This window comes from Ambystoma mexicanum, chromosome 11 (assembly GCF_040938575.1).
Source record: "Ambystoma mexicanum isolate Mex_15411 chromosome 11, UKY_AmexF1_1, whole genome shotgun sequence".
NCBI lineage: Eukaryota > Metazoa > Chordata > Amphibia > Caudata > Ambystomatidae > Ambystoma > Ambystoma mexicanum.
In genome coordinates this window covers 1,476,075,691-1,476,093,616 of record NC_090934.1, presented here as the reverse complement: position 1 = coordinate 1,476,093,616, position 17,926 = coordinate 1,476,075,691, and the positions used below count along the sequence as shown (strand labels likewise).

Below are 17,926 nucleotides of genomic sequence, written 5' to 3'. Positions count from 1 at the left end.
GTTTTTTGTTTGTTTTTGCAGGCTGTTGGTGCCAATACTGCATGTGGGATATAATCACCCACATGCAGAGAGCCGAACTCTGCTCTTATTCCTTCCCTCCCAGACGGGCATTACACCTCTCCCTGTCGACGGCCAGGCACCCCCAGTGAACAATAACCCCTCCTCCACCCTTTTTTTCATCTTTGGTATTTTGGGTACCTGTCCAGAGGGCTAGAGCAGCTTTTTCTTGTGTCCAACGACCAGAACTCCCACTACTACCATCACAACTACCTCCCTCTCCCATTTTCTACCTTTTTTAAGTTGTTTTCCCCAATGAACCGTCCTCTGTGTATCATTATGCCCTTACGGTTTGGGATGGCATTTGCTACCCTGGCTTAGGTAAGCCACAATTGACTCTGTTGTCACTCCCTATCAAAGAACGCATAACATTCAAAGAACTCACAATCACCCATAAATGCCTTGCCCAGACCGCACCAGCATACCTCTCAGAAAGAATACACCAAGTCCCAGCCCACAGACCAAAACGCGCCCAATACACACCTTCTCGCAGTCCCAGCTTTCAACAGAGCTAAAGCAGGTGGCACTAGCTTTGAGGTACTTGCCCCAAAGGCCTGGAACAAGCTCCCCCTGAGTCTAAGAAACGAAGAATCGTTTACAGTATTCAGAAAATTACTAAAAACCAAACTATTCAATTAGACTTGCTTCACTGTGCTATCTCCAATACTGTTCCAATGTAACCACGGAACACCCTTTGGTTGTACACTGATGCCAATTTCTGTTCACTGACTATTCTGTAACATGCTTTAACCCACTTGTAAGTAAATATTCTGTAACATAGCCAAGATGCCGCTGGGTGCTTTATAAATCCAAATTAATAAAGACTCTGTGTAGAATTCGGGATCTTCTACATTCGGCCCATAAACAAACAAGCATGTGCGTCTCCTGCAGGAACAATATTTTGGCACCTTGCCGAGTCGCATGGGTTAATATTTTGCCCGCCTTTATCAGATTGGACAGCCCCTAGACATTGCAGCTCGTGAGCGTGATCCTACTCTAAACTCTGAACAAATACACGCTGACTGAGTCCACAGCTGAGCTTAGCCACAGCTTTGCTTTAGGCTTCTGACCACAAAACTAAAGAACTATTAGGTAGCCACATCTCTACTTTGCGTTGGCCGAGATTCCAGTTGATCGGTCACTAGGCACAGGGATCTAAGCTTCAATGAATGCAGTTGCTCCCTCTGGCATCGTGAAGAAATAGGACCTGTTCTCGTATTGGAATCTGTCTCACTGGGAACAGCCCAGCATACTGAATTTTCCTTTCATGCAGAAGTTTCTTAGCGCCACAAACATGCCATGCTCCTGTTGTACTGCTATGGAGGAATCGGGGTACAGGTGTATTACCTGCGAGTCCAGTCTCAGTTCTTTATTCTCCCTGACATATTTCAGTAGGCCGTCTCTATCTCTGCAATTGAGAACCCGTGCTGTAATTGGACGTGGATAATCACTCGGATTTTGGTTTGCTGATGGCACCCCATGTGCTCTTTCAATAGTAAAGTGTGGAGACATCCCAGGGATCCCAGCAGCTGCTTAAGGAGTCCTTCCACTGCAAGCTCCATGTTGCATGCAATGCCTCCTCCGATACCCCAATAATGAGGCAGTTGTTCCTACATGAACTCAACTCGAGGTCCTCGGACTTAGCTTTGACTGTCTTCATGTCTCTGACTAATGTTGCAACCGCACACTGTAGACCATGAATGGGTTCCTCCTCCATTCCAATCCTTTAATCCCTCCTTTTTTTCAAGCTGGGCCCGAATGGAGGTTACATTGATAATATCCATCGTTTCCTTTATCGAAGCAAAACCCCTTTGCATTGAATCAAGAATCTGCTGCAGATTTGGAGGTTACCCCAGTTGAGATCGCTGGGATATGTGGCTGGCGTGGCAGAAAATCACTTCTGGAGTCACCCTGTTGAATCTCTCCATGCTGCTAGTCTTCCTCCCAGCTCCTTTCGCCATAGTTTCCTCACCTGTGGTTATCCCCAGCAAAGTCGCTGCATGCCTTTAAGCACCACGCACGTGTAACTTATCATCCCAGCCGCTGTTGACAACATTGAGCCGGCATCTTGTGCGGCTGCTCCGCAGCACCCCCGTGGTTTCATCCTTATAAATCAAGTAGGTTCTAGAAACTGTCCTACTTTACCCCAATGGGTGTCATGCCGTCACCACTGATTATGACCACCAGTCTGAGGGAGGAAGTTGTCCTATTCAGAACTTTCAGGATAGCCAACCTCCCAGTTGGAACTGGCTCCAGGCAGGCATCACACAAGACAAAGAAAATAGGAGTTTCAGACTCCTCCCCTGCTTCCTGTCCTCGCAGACTCGCTGTAGCTTTGGCATGCTACAAAAAGGATTCCAGATGAAGACAAAAGTCAAACCAGGACCCCCCCCCCCCCTGCCCTTTACCTCCCCCCCCCCCTCACCCAGGACCAAGAAAGGGCAAGCACGCGAAAAATGGCGATAAAAGAAGCCACCATTTTGGGTCAATGGTGACTCTTCTGTCTATAACCGCAGCTGTGAAGACAATGTCAATAGAACATATTCACTGCCACCAGCCATAATCGTATGCTTGCCATTGTAACAGAAATGTTACAGGAGCAGTGAGAAAGGGGATACAAGGTGACCCCCCCTAAGCACCCCACATAGGGTATGTGATGCTGGAAATGCCTTATGGAGGGACAGTGCCTCCTAGTCCTACCCTGTTTTCTGTTTTCCCGAGGTCCAACCTGGACCTCTTGCAGTGCAGCTCTTTGTTTTTGGTGTAAACACCCATGGGTTGGGGTACACCCTTGTACCCCTTATGTGTTTTTGGGCACATGTGTTTTGCCCACAGAGCAGGATATGGGCTGGTGACAGCTATGCTGACTTGGCAGTGGCTCTTACTGTCATTTGTTGGGCGCCCTGCCATAGGAATCAATGGATTCCTGCAGGAAGGCAAGATGGACCTGTGGCCTCTTGGTTTCTATTGCCTTTTTATCTTGTTAACGAAAGTCCTGAGAAGCCCTGACTGTCGCTTCTTCCTGACTGGCTGTTGGGTGGAAATACCATATATGGCTCTGGGGCTGCCTGCTGTCAGACTGACTGGAGCCTTCCCCCCCACAGAGGCTGTGTGTTGTGGGTACACCCTAGGGGTGGGACCTGTGTAAATGGAGCCTGAAGTGAACTCATATTCTGTGTTATGGGTGTCTGATTTCTGTGTGTGTGACGCAATGAATGAGACGGCCCTGGCTGAAACTGACATGAATGCAGTGTACTGTGTTGAAAGGCTGGGTACCTACCCCAATCCACATTCTTTGGTATGGATGTCTGGATGGAGTGAGTGGCCTAAATGCCTGTGAGCCTGATTGAATGGCCTGAATGCCCTTCTGCATGATTGCCTGACTGAGCCTGGCTCAGCCAGAGTGAATGGGGAACAGATGTGTATATCTGGGTACCTCTCACCATTTTTTTCAGAAGCTGAAGTCCAAGCTGAAGCAAGAAGAAGCTGTCCTTGAAGCCCAGCTGGAGATGTCTGCTGCTGCATTTTCTTTGAGTAAGCCAAAAGCTGCCCTGTTCTTCCAAGGACTGATCCAGAGAGGACCTGCAAAGGAGACCTCTCCCCGAGCTAAGAGGGGCCATTGTGCAACCTGCTGCTCTTTATCAGAAGTACCATGGAAGCCAGTCCCGTGTGCCTGCTGTCTGGAGACGGGTTCTTCATGATTCCTGAAGAGGAGTGCCCGTACATCTCAAGCGGAAGAAGTCCATTGGTGTCCTCCAGGGTCCAGAGGTGTTTCGTGATTACTGGAAGATGTTGCTGTCTACAGCCCAGAAGAGGTGGGTACCCTGGCATAGTGCTGCTGGACACCCAGAACTGCGAAGTTCCAAACTGCCTAAGATTATTTCAAGGGACATCCTTGCCGTCATCACTGACCACTTTTTTACCACCAGAGAGTCCAGAGTCGCTGAGTGCAGAGTAAGGTCCGTCGGTGGGTTTTCTGCCACCAGAAGCTAACAAAAACGTCCCGAGGGTTAAGACTCGGTGAACGTCAGTGATCGAGTCCAGGTCGCCAGAAGCCACCCAGAGGTCTGTGCTGCGGCTACAGCACCGACCAACCAATGAGTCTGAGAAATTGTCAACAAAACGAGAGCACAGCGAAGAGCAAAACTGCTGCACTTCAGAAAGACTTTGGTTAAATTTTTCTTGCATCCCAGTGGCTCCTTCCAAGAGGGATCCTTCCTCGGAGGGAATTGTCGAGTGAAACCGAGAAACTCTCCCATTTTGCACTAAAGGTAATGTGATGAAGAGCATCTTCTAGCCTTGGGAGTCATCCAGGGGTCCCGATTTGTCTTGGATCCTGATTTCCTGTGGCCTCTCGAGTACTTTAGGGTGGTTGGAACCTTTTTTAAAAAAAAAAAAAAACGTTTATCAAAGCAGACAGTTATTGGAACATTATTGGACGGGGCTGTAAAAGACAAGTTAACTTTTCTATTACATGTTGCCCAGGTGGGGAGTGCGGGGGTAGGGAGGTCTTCACACACAATTGTATGTCTAGTCTAAAGAAAGCAGTCTGCAACTATTCACACCTAACGTGCGTTTCTTCCCTATTCTAAGCTGATAACACCTAGCTTAAGAATTCACATGTCCATTTAAAACTGTCTGCAGTTAGTGCATCTTTTACAGAATGTAAGTATTGTGTGGTGCCACATAGTGTGTTTGCCACTCTTTGAATACGTATTTCCAAGTACAAAGTGTTATTGTTATAATCTAAATATAGTACTGAATCTTATTTTATATAAAGAAGCTGTGTTATGACCTAACCTAGTGTGTGGACATTCCTTTGACGAGGCTTTGGAGATTCACTAAGAACCCGCCTGCTCCACCTCCTGAAAGCTTAAGCCCGGCTCCTTGTCCGTTGCTTCCAAATTGAGACCCTTGGCTGGGGTGTTCTGTGCCTTTACCCTGCCATGTAGAGGGCAGAAGTGCAGATAACCCCCTCCAGTCTTTACCGGTTGTTGTGTGCTGATCTCACAAAAGGAAAAGTTGAGGTTAAAAAGTATCCTTCTAACCTTGAGACCAGTAGCTATTAAGGGAAATAAAGAATATAAAAAGGAGAGCCTGAAGGGCGCCCATCAACGAAGCACACAGGGTGCTGTGTGCTGCAAGAGGGAAGCACAGATGCCTTTAAAAAGAATCGAGGAAAGCAAGACTTCATAAAATAAAAGCAGAATGAACAAGGGTTTCCATAATCGGAGCAAACCGAATGAATGAGGGGAGAAGAGGCTCCCTTTATTCAGGAGACTAGGAGAGCGCGCAGCTAGAGGGGATTTGGCATACGAATGAGAAATCTTCCTAACAACGCCTATGAATCAGGTAGGCCTCGGAGCAGTCCCCCTCTACCCCCCTGGGTTTCATGCCCATAAATCGGCTAGGTCTAGAACCTGCCCCACTCCAACCCCCCTGGGTTTCATAACTAACCTGCTGGGTTTGTAAGGAACTTGTGATGACCACAAATAAGACCGAAACAAGTTATCACAGTTCACCTGGTGTTTATTGAACACTGAATTCTGTATGCAGGTTGGAAAAATGCCTAATCTTGAACCTAAATCTAAGATGAGAGCAAGCTTCGACAATCAAATTAAAAATAAGGCAGTCCTAGTGGCGTTGTGTTCAAATAAAAAGGGCCTATAATAAACCTATTGCCAAACCTCCCAACTAATACAAAAAGTGGTGTGGGATAGTTCTCAGGAAGTGTTCTCAATAATGTCAGGATGCGGTAGCCTGGGTCGCCCTTTCCCACGTTTTGGACCTGAAGTAAAATGGGAGCTTGGAGCGCAGCGCAGTCTCTGGCTTCTCGAGCACGAGACAATAGTTCCAATGGCAGTTTGCAGGACTGCCAATGGCCAAGTCTTGTTTCCTTTGAAAGTCTCCTGCTTTTGGGCCTAATGCGTTCAAAGAACAAAAGCTACTGAAAGGTCATTTAGGGTGATAATGGTCCATCCCTGGTTCCCCCTCTTCTGGGTGCTGACCCTTCCTGTGTCGTATTCCACAAATCTTAATGTCTTTTTAAACGGTTCCAAACACACTTTTCTTGGGACTTTAGACTTTGCTCCTCTTGGGAATCGCTTTGCTTGTTTTCACACTGATCTAGATAAGTCTTTTGATTGTACTGGGATTTTACTAGACCTCATGTATGGCCACTTGGACCTCTTTCAGCGACTCTCCTACGGCCTTCTGGTAGCTGTAGTTTCGCTCGGATGGGGATCGACCCGAGTTTCTTCAATTAGCACCCATGTGGTGCCGGTTATCCCCTCTGCAGCTGGTCTCTCCTTAACACTTCTTACAGTTCATTAGACTTGGTTCAAACTTACTGCTTTGCACTTCTCATTCAACACAGCCCAGTTCTTATCGATTCTGCCCTCGACTCACCGGCTGTGATGAACCGCTTGGCTTTTCTTCTTCATTGGAGTCAAGGCCGGTACGATGGTCACAGGAGCTTCCCGCGCTCCTGCTTATCAGGGTAGGCTTGCCCCTTGTACCGTTGACACCTGCTACAAGAGACTTGTGCTATTGTTCGCATTCTTAGTTTCTCTTCCATGAAGGTTCTGCGGGTCTGGGACGAAGACGACATGGTCACTTCTCTCCTCGCCAGCCTTTCAATTACTGCCACCTGTCTGCCGTGCTCGTACTGTGCTCTCTGGCTCCACCTTGTATCCCTGTGGGAAGGAAAAGGCCCGCCAGGTGTGTGCATTAAGATCAATTTCCTGACTTTGCCTGACACTTGTATAGGGACATGTCGGGTAAACAGCTCTGGTGTTAGTTGTCCTTTCTGTTGTGTAAAAGTGTTTGTGTTGGAAAGGGGGGTTGGGGGGGCATTGGTTTAGAATGTCCTACATGAGAGGAGGGAAAATGTCAAAGTCAGGGGGGGATACCGCGTCTCGCCCGTCTGTGTCCCACTCCCCGGGGTCCATGTATCCAGATGACCCTCACTGGTCCACCCCCAGGAAGTGGATCCAATAGCGATGGCCGTGTCCTGGCCACCTGGGTGACAGATCCCCGGGAACTAGCTAGGGAGACACCTTCAGGTTTCTCACAGGCTTCATGGCTATGATTCGATTGGGTCTAAAAAAACTGCCTCACTCTACCCCACTGGGTTGCATGCCTATGAATCGGCTATGTCTAGAAACTGCCCCACTCTACCCCATTGGGTTTCCATGAACATGAATCCGCTAGGTCTAGAAACTTCCCCACTCCTACCCCACTGGGTTTCATGCCTATGAATGTTTGGGTAGAAACTGCCCCACACCCATTGGGTTTCATACCTATGAATCAGTTGGGTCTTACCTGCCCTGCTCTACCCCACTGGGTTTCATGCCTATGAATTACCTAGGTCTATAAATTGTCCCACTCTACCCCATTGAGTTTCCATGCATCGGCTGGGTCTAGAAACTAACCCACTGGGTTTCATGCCTATGAATTAAGTTGGGTCTGGAAACTGGAATTTCTTCAAGCTAAAATCAAACGTTACCAACCAGGAAGAAGCCAAAGATCATGCTATTACGTCCAAAAGAAACTAAACACTACGAGAAAAGGAAATTCTGAGGCATTGCAATCTCCTATTTGATAGCCAAACTATGGCACTCTGTACCGAAGGAAATAAGAACGACAGAAGACCACCTAACTTTCAGGAAACGATGGAAAACCTGGCTATTCTACTCACTGAGACAAGCATACAAATGTGCACCCTCACAAACCATACTATGGGACCAAAGCAAATCTGGCACAATACAGATTAAAGAAAACAACAATAAAACCACCACACGCCCAAAGCCAAGCAGAAACCATCTAACCACCCCCTCCTCTTTTCCACACCCTCATACCTCTCAACGCCCAAAAAGGGCCAGCCAAACCACACACCAAAAAACCTGCAAACCCACTGCCAACCACGCCACAAAACCAGAGATGGTTGCAAACTGCAACCAATCGACCCACTGGATGCCACACAACAAACCCAGTGCACATGACAAAACACATGCCAAAAGTTCACAAGCACACACCAATTTCCTCTGGTTCTGCACACATCAACCGAAGAGCACAACCTGTGCTCTGTCCTTCATCTCCCCTCCGACCCCCTCAACATCCAACCCACCCAATTTTCTGAGAGCCACGTGAGCGCCTGGAGACCGTGCACATGACAGCAGTGCACGGTATAAATCCACATGACCTGTTCTGTTGTGATTACCATTCTTTTTTTAAACTTTGTCTATACTTAAAGGAAGTTTGGTACAGTAACGGGCCATCAACCTGGACAAAAAGGTTTCAAAGATATTCAACTTTGTTTTATATCTTGACCCAGCCATGACTTCCCGAGTACATTCCCGTGCCTGGCTGATTGGTATGTGTTGAAGTGGCTCGGAGTAAGAAGGTAATTGTGTGTTTGGTTTTTTTGCTATAGGAAATTGAGCGTCGCCGAGTCATGATGCGCCAGAGAGCTCAGGAAAGGAAGAATGAGGAGATGGAGCTGATGGAAGTAGAGGATGAGCGTCGCTCTGGGGATGAGTCCGAGTCGGAATCAGAGTATGAGGAATACACAGACAGTGAGGACGAAGCTGAACCACGCTTGAAACCTGTCTTCATCCGCAAGTATGTGGCTGGATTTGTGGAGGGTAGCACAGGATGAGCTCTGTTCAATCAGAATAGTAATTTGTCAAATTCCAGGATTCTTTCACAGGGGCAGCACACGCAGTGTCGCCCTCAGCCAAGAAACCTGTGATTTTGAGCTTGACTTGGAATAGGCTGATCCTGATGGCGAGCATGTATTGTAAATTACATAGAAACGCGGTTTATGTTAAAGCCAAACTGAAATTAAGGTTACCTGTCCATGACCAGTAGAGACCACTAGTGGAAAACTTTTTTTTACTTTGGCTCTAAAAGACACATCAGACTGTGCGTTTATTCATGTACTTTGCGATATGTGGCCCCCAACATCTTTCATATTAAGTTGGCTTTCAATGACCATCCACAAGACGTTGTGATGAGAACGTTGCAGCATTGACTCCGTTTGGTTCTATCCCACCTTTCACAGTCTCCCCTGTGATACTTCAAAGCAAGTGATAAGTTGGTCAGCCTTGGTATTTCCAGAACATGGCCATTGCTGTGCTCTTTGCATTGCAAAGCAAGTGATACTCTGGACACCATTGGCATTTCCAGAACATGGCCGTTGCTCCGCTCTTTGCATTGATGGTGCCATACGTTCAGCAAATTATGGATTTTAAGATCCTATGAAGTAGTTGGCCATGAAAGCAGTTTGTTGCAATGCCCACATATGTTTTTCTGATGCAATGTTTTGCATGTACACACTTTTGAGTCTTATCGTTGGCATATGCAAGGTGTCATTCTTGCCAACTAAGAACATTTCCACCTGTGTTATCTGTAAGGTATCCGCTTGACCACCACACTTTGTCCTGCTGTGCACAGCATGTTCGATGACACGCACAGACTGGTCGAAAAAGAAAACTGCAGAGCAGTCTTTGTTTACATGTCTGCTCTGCGTTCTTCAGACCGCGCTTGTATTTTCCCTCAGGATCACTCGTTCATGTCACCTTTTGGCCCCCTCCACTCGGACACTTTTTTTCCCCAGCTTACACAAAAGCCAAAAACTACAGTAAAAGCAACTTCAATTTTAGCTGACGGCCCACGACACAATTTGCTTAATGTGTTAGAGAAAGGCATGTTTCTCTCAACGCCGTTGTCTGTGCTCCTATCACATGTATCCCAGCAATTGTTGACACCATTATCCAGGCTTGGTTTAACTGAAATATACAGCAGACTCCACCTCATTGTGCTTTTACACTGCGCATTCAGATGAAGTCATGACCCCGCTTGCAGAAGGACCTGTTTTGTGTCATCTTCTCATACTGACCTCACCATATTGGTGGGTGGGTGGGGTGGGGGTTGGGGCATGATGCGTTCATTTATTGTAGGTATTTCGAACAATTTGATGGATGCTGTCCGTGTTTTAAATCATCAACCAAAAACTTAAACTGGCTACTTTGAATTCCTACTGCAGTAGATGGTTATTCAATATATTCACACTTGGTGCACAGTGTGAATATTGCATTTGAAGACGTACTGAGGTATGGTTTAAGTAGACTTTTGAATTCCCCCGCCCCATTTATACAGTTTTACCTTTTCACAAAATCGAGAATTCCGTGCACACAACCTTAATTTGCACATACACAATGCATTCCCAAGTATCACGTAATGGAAGGAGTAAGCGACTCTGCCTGCATCTCGGAATATCGTATTTCCAAGATATACTAAAGACATAGTCAACAAGCGCACAGCCATCTTGGAGGACCCTTGGCACCAGTCTTCTCTGAGGAGGGGGCTGTAAGGCAATTGCAGTAAGAGTAACGCTGTGGCCCTGTGGAATCCAGGCATCCAGGAATATGCTGCTGGGGGCGTGGTCTCTAGTGCATGCTACTAGCCCCCGGCAGGAAGCGATGATTGGAGAACTAGTTTGACATCTCTTGCCGAAGGCTCCCGTGTGTAAAAGCCTGTGGGGGGGTGGGGGGTGTGTCAGAAGTTTCCGGTATGGCATACCGGGAAACTGACCTACCATTTTCGCTGCTTGATATCCCGGTATTGGCGTTTACCACCCTACATGCAAGGAGATATGAATCCAGTAAATGGTTCAGCGAGCTCGAGGCTAGAAGTAGAAAATATATGCACAAAATCGGCCTTACACAAATGCCAAAGACCTGGCAGGAATATAACCTGGCAGGAATATAACCTGGCCAAAAACTGCCCCCCTCCCCCCCCGATCCCAACTGGGAAAATGTGTATTACCGGTGCAGTAAAATTGCTGATAACTGATTTACCAGCATTACCTGCACTGGGAAAGCTGTAATGACCCCCATTGTGTTAAAAGAAGGAAAACAAGTTGGGAAACTATTGCAGGGTTCCCAGACTTTGGAAATGTGACTAAGTAGACTATGGTCTACTAGTGCCAGGGTTACCCTTCTTGGTGTCCATTTTCATTTAACATGCTCGTTTCACGCTATTTCACTTTGTCATTGGCTGGATTGAAAGTATCAGCAAGCAAGTGAATGTGCAGCGTGCTTTTTGAACCTGTCATTCCATTACAATAATCTCATCATAGATCGTGTGTACTAATGTGGGTCCTACCCAACTTCTCAAAGAAAATAGGAAAGTAATACTCTACTGCCCCCAATGGCAGGCAAAAACAAGTAAGTGTTTACATGCTTGCGGGCGGCAGGATTGCAACACTCCCGTCTATTGCCAACCACAGAGCCAGGTTAGCCCCTTGCATGTGCTGTCTGTTATGTGATCTGTCCTGTTTGTCTTCCTGGTCGAGCAGGTCTGACGCAGTGGGGATCACTCCACTTCTTCGCTTTGGTATTTGTGCATTGACACAGTTGTATTTTCTTGTTGTGTAGCGTGGTGGTTATATGCTGTTTTTCTGATGGCATGGGGGGGGTGCACATGAGATCGTTTAACTTTAATCTACCCATGTCTGCATGTGGTGCTGCAGCATATGGGGGTGACATAGATGGCGTATGCAAGCTGCAGGGGCGTGTCCAGAGCGTGGCTCGTGCTACTCCTGGAATCTGACTGGCCACCCCGGTGCTACCCCATTATCCTAAACTATGATCATTATGTGTGTGTGCGCTTGTACTTCATGCCACCCTTGCATAAACCAGTGCCCCACCCGTCAAGTGTCTGGACACGATGCAACTGCCAAGCTGGTCCCTTTCTTTCTTCGGCACACCTTTTTCTGCCATTGTGCATGGGGGGCTGTTTATTCTATAGGACGTATTCTCAAAGTTTTGATTTTTACTGTGGACTTGCCTCCGAAAGGCTGAAAATTGTGGTGGTTAGTGATATATTTTACTAATCTGTGGTCGGAAGGCTTTTTTCCGATGAGCCACTGTGCAGATCGGAGGGGTTGTGGGGGCAATGTTATTACTAATGTAACCTCTGTATCTACAGTGGCAGACCAGAATTGGGAGAACTGGGAGCTATTTGACTTCCGATTTGTAGTCTAGAAGAGCATGTTTGGCTTTGCATCAACTGCTACCAGGAGCGGGTGTTGGCTGCCCAGCCCAGCTCCTGCCATACCAACATACCCATGTGAAACTATGTGCTTGGGAATGTGTAGAAATGAGCATTACTAGAGGTTTTTAGATTTCTGTAAATTACCTAAAATTCTTTTTTTCTAATAGAACCACCTTTTACCGTAAGAAATGTTCTATGAAAAATACACTGGTCACTTAAGTCAAATTGACAGCTTTTTTAGTCTAACTACTGCAACTAGATGTGGAGTGACTGAAATTGTATCTAGATACAATACAATTTGATTTATGATTTTTGGCACACTTTGCACACTTGATGCCTTGTGAAAATTCCAGATGAACTATTGGATATTCAATGTTTTAAATATTTATGTGATTATTAAAATTTTGTATATGATGAAAACGAGTTTTAGGGCTTCATTCTGAGGTTGGCGGTAAGGGGTTAACTGCGCCGTTAATGGTGCCGGTGCTGTTAACCCTTACGGCCGCATTACAAGGTCCTTTAGCGGGTCCCGCTAAGGGCGGCTGGTTTTCAAACTGCTGTGCAGGAGTCCTCCAGACATCCTCCATGTTGTCCCCACGACTAAGGCCCAGGAACACAGGATCTGCAACACTTCTAACCAAGACGGAAGCCAGCTGGGTCCTCTTCTTCTAACCTAAGGTGTACTGTTCTGACTAAGGGGTACACCTCTTTGTCCGTAGCTTGCTTTTCTCAGTTGAGATTTGCAGTAGCTGCTTTCTAGAGTTGGTTCTAATTCTAACTTTCACAGGTGTAACAGCTTGTGGCACAACAATGATTTTCTACAACAAACTCTAACTCAAGACTTTTTTGCTGTCTAAGAAGTGCCTCCGCTCCATAGACTTTGCTCCAAATTGACTTTGGCTGTCCTGGCTCCCTGCAGACTCTTCTAACCCATTTACTTTGATTCTTACTGTCCCTCATTGGTGATACATTGGTTTTAAACTAATTTTGCTGGGAAAGGTTTTTTATCTAGACTTCATCAGAAGATTTAAAGTGCTCGCATGCTCTGAGAACCTGGTAATCTTTTTCCTTCCATTAACCATGCCTTTTTGCCAACCTCAGCATTTTACCAAGTACAAAAGTGATATATACATGCCAATAATGTCCTAGCTAGTGAAGTCCCCTCCGTGTGTATGAAGCATCTCTAACGAGTATCTACTTGCTTTGACTTGATTCTGAGAAGGTATTTTGAAGTGTTTTTTTATTGTTGCATATTAACTTACAGATACACTCGGTTTTCTAGTAAAATAATGATTTAAGTGTTATTTGGATACTTGTGTTGGTGAATGTCATTGCTACAGCTCACATTTACCCCTCTTGAGATAAGCCTGGCTGCTTAGTCACACTACCAACTTGTGTAGTACAGACCTATGCCAGTAGGTGGGGTACCTAATACCAAAAGGACAAGGCTGGTGTAGTCTCCCACAGGGTTACTATCAATTCTTGCCTCACAGGGGGAATCCTGTGACTGGTCCCTTCTCCCTCTGGGTGTGTTTGAGGTGGTGACCATAGGATGCCCATATCCCAGGACTGGGGGCAGTAGTTCGGACTGAAATATGCATTTGCCTCTGCGATGGTGTAGATTCCCTTCCTTTGTGTGGTTGAGCTCTTAATGAGTTCTTTGGCGTGTTTGGAGGCATGGTCAATCGTTTGACCACACCCTGTGTGTGTGTGTGTGTTGTTCACTCACTACCTCTACCCACTCAGTCTACTGCTGCCACTCTGCACATGCACTCCTGGAAAGCTAGCTCTTAAGGAAGAGCTGCACCAGCACCCCACAAGGCTTCACTGACTGTGACGGTGAACCTCTGCCATTCCAGACTAGCAGAAGAAAGAAACCGCGGTGCTCCCCCAACCCCATGATCGCCTCTCCTGCTGAAAGACACCCCTTCCCTCTGACGCTCCTGACACTGCAGTGCTCCCCAACCCCAGCAGATCCCTTCCCTCTGACTGTGCCTGCATTTCTGGATCCAGAAGTGGGAGCCCCCTTTGCCGACAACTAGAAGACTCTGCACCACCTGGAGCTGAGTTTCTTCTTCCAAGGACATATGCACACACCCTGGTTCCATCTCTCCCACCTGGAAGCTCTAGGGGCTTGTACTACCTTAACTGCACACAGCCTCGCCTCTCAGTTCTTCTTCAGTGGCAAGCCCCTCACAGGTGTGACTCTAGCAATCGTCATTCCCTGGGATCTTCTCAGGTAGACCCCACCCTCACAGGCTGAATACTGAGCCTGTGGACGAATGGGCAACCCCACATCGACAACAAGCCCAGCTTTGTCATGTCTCTGATTGTCTGGCTATCATTCTTTCCAAGTGTATTGTGGCCTATCCTGCACCAGTGTCTTTGCTGGAACCCTTGGTGGTTGCTAAACAATGTGTACAGTGACCCCTCCTGTAAATCGCAAAACCACCTGCTGCAGAACTGTTTCTTGGGCCAAGGATGTTGCACTCCTGACTCTGCTGCTTATGGCAAGGTATTATTTCAGCCGTCTCCTCTGCCGGGGTGGAGGGGTCCTTTTTTTTTTTTTTTTCTATGGCTTAAACTGAACTGCATCTCAACTGCACTTTTGGACATGATCGCAAACAATGTGTGCAAAACTGCATAGACTGGTTGCCCTTGGCCTGTGTAAAAACACTTGCTGCCCTCGATTGGGAAAGCCTTCTACTTTCCTGTTACTGTGTTTTCTACTCTATACAGTGTTGCACGTTTGTTGGAATATTTGTACGAAGTCCAACTGAGTGAGCTTGAATACTCATGAAATCGTCACAAAGGGGTGGTTTGGCACCATGTTTTTACCCGTGGTTTCGTTGGAGAACTGCTGTTTGGTTTCTACCTATGGAAAACATTTTGACTTCGTCGTCTGTTTCTTGCAGGAAGGACCGTGTGACGGTGCAGGAGAAGGAAGCCGAGGAACTACGACTGAAGGAACTGGAGCAAGAGGCCAAGCGCATGGCTGAGGAGAGAAGAAAATACACTCTGAAGGCGAGCAACTTCCTGCCATATCGAATGTATTTTTTAAAGTTCATGGATTCATTTGCTGAATCGCGTTGTCAACTTTAAGTTTAACAGCCAAAATGGGTTTCTGTGTATACTAGAGAACATAGCAGTCTAATACTCACGCTTTTAAACACTTGTGTATGGGTGCGCTATAAATAAAATATCCTATCACAGGCCCAACAAGGTTAGGCTTTGATATGGAATGTACTCACTTGAGCAAGGTTTCAATGCAGGAATCACTTGTTCGACTGCTTTAGATCGGAATGAGGTGCCACCTTGCAACCTTATGCCTTTTTCCAACTGATTGTGATGTTATAAACTTCCTCTACATGTGTTCGACAGAGTGGCATTTAATACCTTCTTTCAATTGTTAAAACCCCCTACAGTTGGTCCCTAATAGCTAAAATAATCTGAAGAAGCAACGCATTCGATCTGTTCCTGTGGAAAGTATAATTCTTCAGCTCAGACCTGGGCTCGATGTGGTGATTTCTAAATAAACTGAATACAAGGTCAACTTAAAAAGGATTGGTAAAGCCCATGTTCTGTATTACATCAGTTTTAGTGGTTTTGAAATGTACACATGGTTTGTGTATATCTTTTTAGAGTTAAAAAATTGATCTTTTAATAGAACAAAATCGAAAAACGAACAACCCCTTTGCCAGAAGCTTGGTGAACGGCTTTGGGGAAACTCCTTCAAAATAAATAGTCCATGTAAATTACTAAAATTGTCATCCGGAAGAGAACGGATGTCCACACATTTCTCTCATGTTCAGCAAAGGTTCAGGCAGAGGGGTCTTGCCTTTGGGTCAACAATATAAGCATAAGTGATTTGAGAGTCTATTGCATACATTTCCCGAAATGCACTAGAACCTGATATCCTATTCTGCCTGCGATTATCCAACACACTTGGCATTTTACATAATTTGAAGGGGTTTCCCATAGGGGTTCACCAGCTTCTGGGAGTTCTTTTTAGCTTTATTTCACTCGGCTCTGGGTGCAAAGGAGGTTTCTAGTGTGGACCGCTTATTATTTGATAGTTTATATAGCGCCTATACACAATGTGTTTCAGGCAAGGGAGGGAACAAGGGGAAAATACAATGACATTCTTACAGGTCGTGAACAATAAGAATGTGAAATTAAATCGTACTCGGCCTGGTGACATTTCAGATAGTGCAAGAGCTAAGACACAGATAAAGGATGGGAAGGAATGGTAACGGAAGGCAACTACCGTACTGGGCCTGACAGCATTTCTGGTAGAGCCCGAGAATTACAAGCAGTGAGGGAGAAGGAAGGAGAGGAACAAAACGAGCAACTATCATACTAGGCCTGATGACATTTCAAATGGGGCGGTCGGGGGCACAGTGAGAAAACAAGTCAGTGAAGGAGACAAACATTGTAGATATACTAGGTTCAAGGACAATTTGGATAGAGTAAGTGCGTAGAAAAAGTAAGGGGGTTTTGAAAGAAGGTACAATATTTGCTAGTGGTGTCCGCTCACTACCATCGATCTTTTAATGGAACGCCAATACAAACCAAATATTAGTCTAGTTTTGATTTGATAATTCTTGTAAGTATTCAAGGCAGTGAGGTAACCTATAGTTACTGTTTAGTTACTTCTGTGACACAGGAGTTGTGGTGATTTGTATATATTTCAGTGTTTTTTTTTCTTTTCTTTTCTTTTGCAATACAAAGATTGTGGAAGAAGAGACGAAAAAAGAGATTGAAGAGAACAAACGCTCGTTGGCAGCCCTCGATGCCCTCAACACGGACGATGAGAACGATGAGGAAGAGTACGAGGCCTGGAAAGTCAGAGAGTTAAAGCGCATAAAACGCGATCGTGAAGAGCGAGAAGCGTAAGTGTTCCTTATACTCTTGTTTGTGACATTCTTAACCTCAGTCTACAGTGTGTTGCTTGATGTGAAAGTTCATTAATAGACTGCTGTCTACTCTGGATCAAGTGCCAATAAGATTCCCACCTATTCTAAGCTGTGTATCCGCTATTGCTGTTGGAGTAAAAGGTAACTATCAAGAATTGCTATTAGAAATTTTAAAATGTCCCTTTTGAGCACTCCCTGCGTGCATAGTTGCGAATCATACGTGTGCATACCAGAGGGAAAGGCAGTTTGGTCCATTGTGGTAAATGGCAGCCCCTCCTTTGCTTCCATCCCTGATTGAATTCTGTGAGGTGGCTTGTCCCCAACACGCCTCTCCTCACCAATAGCTGCTCTGTGAACATTTCTCTCTTACTGATCGCATATTGATATGCCCAGCAACTGCAGCCACGCTCTGGAGCATGTCACTGTTGCTGATACTGTCGGCATCACCGCTCGCCCAGCAATTCCTCCTCTGCCCCCCCCCCCCCCCCCGCGACTCTCCCTTGGCCCCCACATGTACCACCTCCTCATCCCACAGGAGCTCCAGGGAGCCCAACCCCCTCCCTCCTCCTCCCCCCCCCCCCCCCCCCCCCCCATCTCCAACCAATATTAAAGGTGCACTCATCAATGCTCGGTCTCTAGTAGCCCACGCCACTGAGATTGCATACCTCATCACCGCCAACATCTTTGACTTTCTGGCTATCACAGAAACCTGGCTGCACCACACATCAGGCCCAGCCTCCCAGAAGGTTCTGCTATTATCAGGGCAGACAGAAATACAGGCAAAGGTGGAGGATTGGCCTTCATTGTCAAATCACATCTGACCCTCGGACCCACACCTCCCCCTCTGCAGAGATCCTATCGGTGAAACTGACTGTCTCTTACTCAAACGATAC

The 17,926-nt window shown here is 46.4% G+C and overlaps 1 protein-coding gene across 1 annotated transcript in view; it reads left to right on the top strand.

Annotated features, from left to right (window-relative positions):
* MFAP1 (microfibril associated protein 1) overlaps positions 1-17,926 on the top strand; it is a 59,136-nt gene that overhangs the window by 23,203 nt on the left and 18,007 nt on the right. The window contains exons 4-6 of the mRNA XM_069625184.1: positions 8,492-8,679; positions 15,033-15,141; positions 16,849-17,009. Of these exons, the coding sequence (XP_069481285.1) occupies positions 8,492-8,679; positions 15,033-15,141; positions 16,849-17,009 (458 nt within the window). The remainder of the gene's footprint in view (positions 1-8,491; positions 8,680-15,032; positions 15,142-16,848; positions 17,010-17,926) is intronic.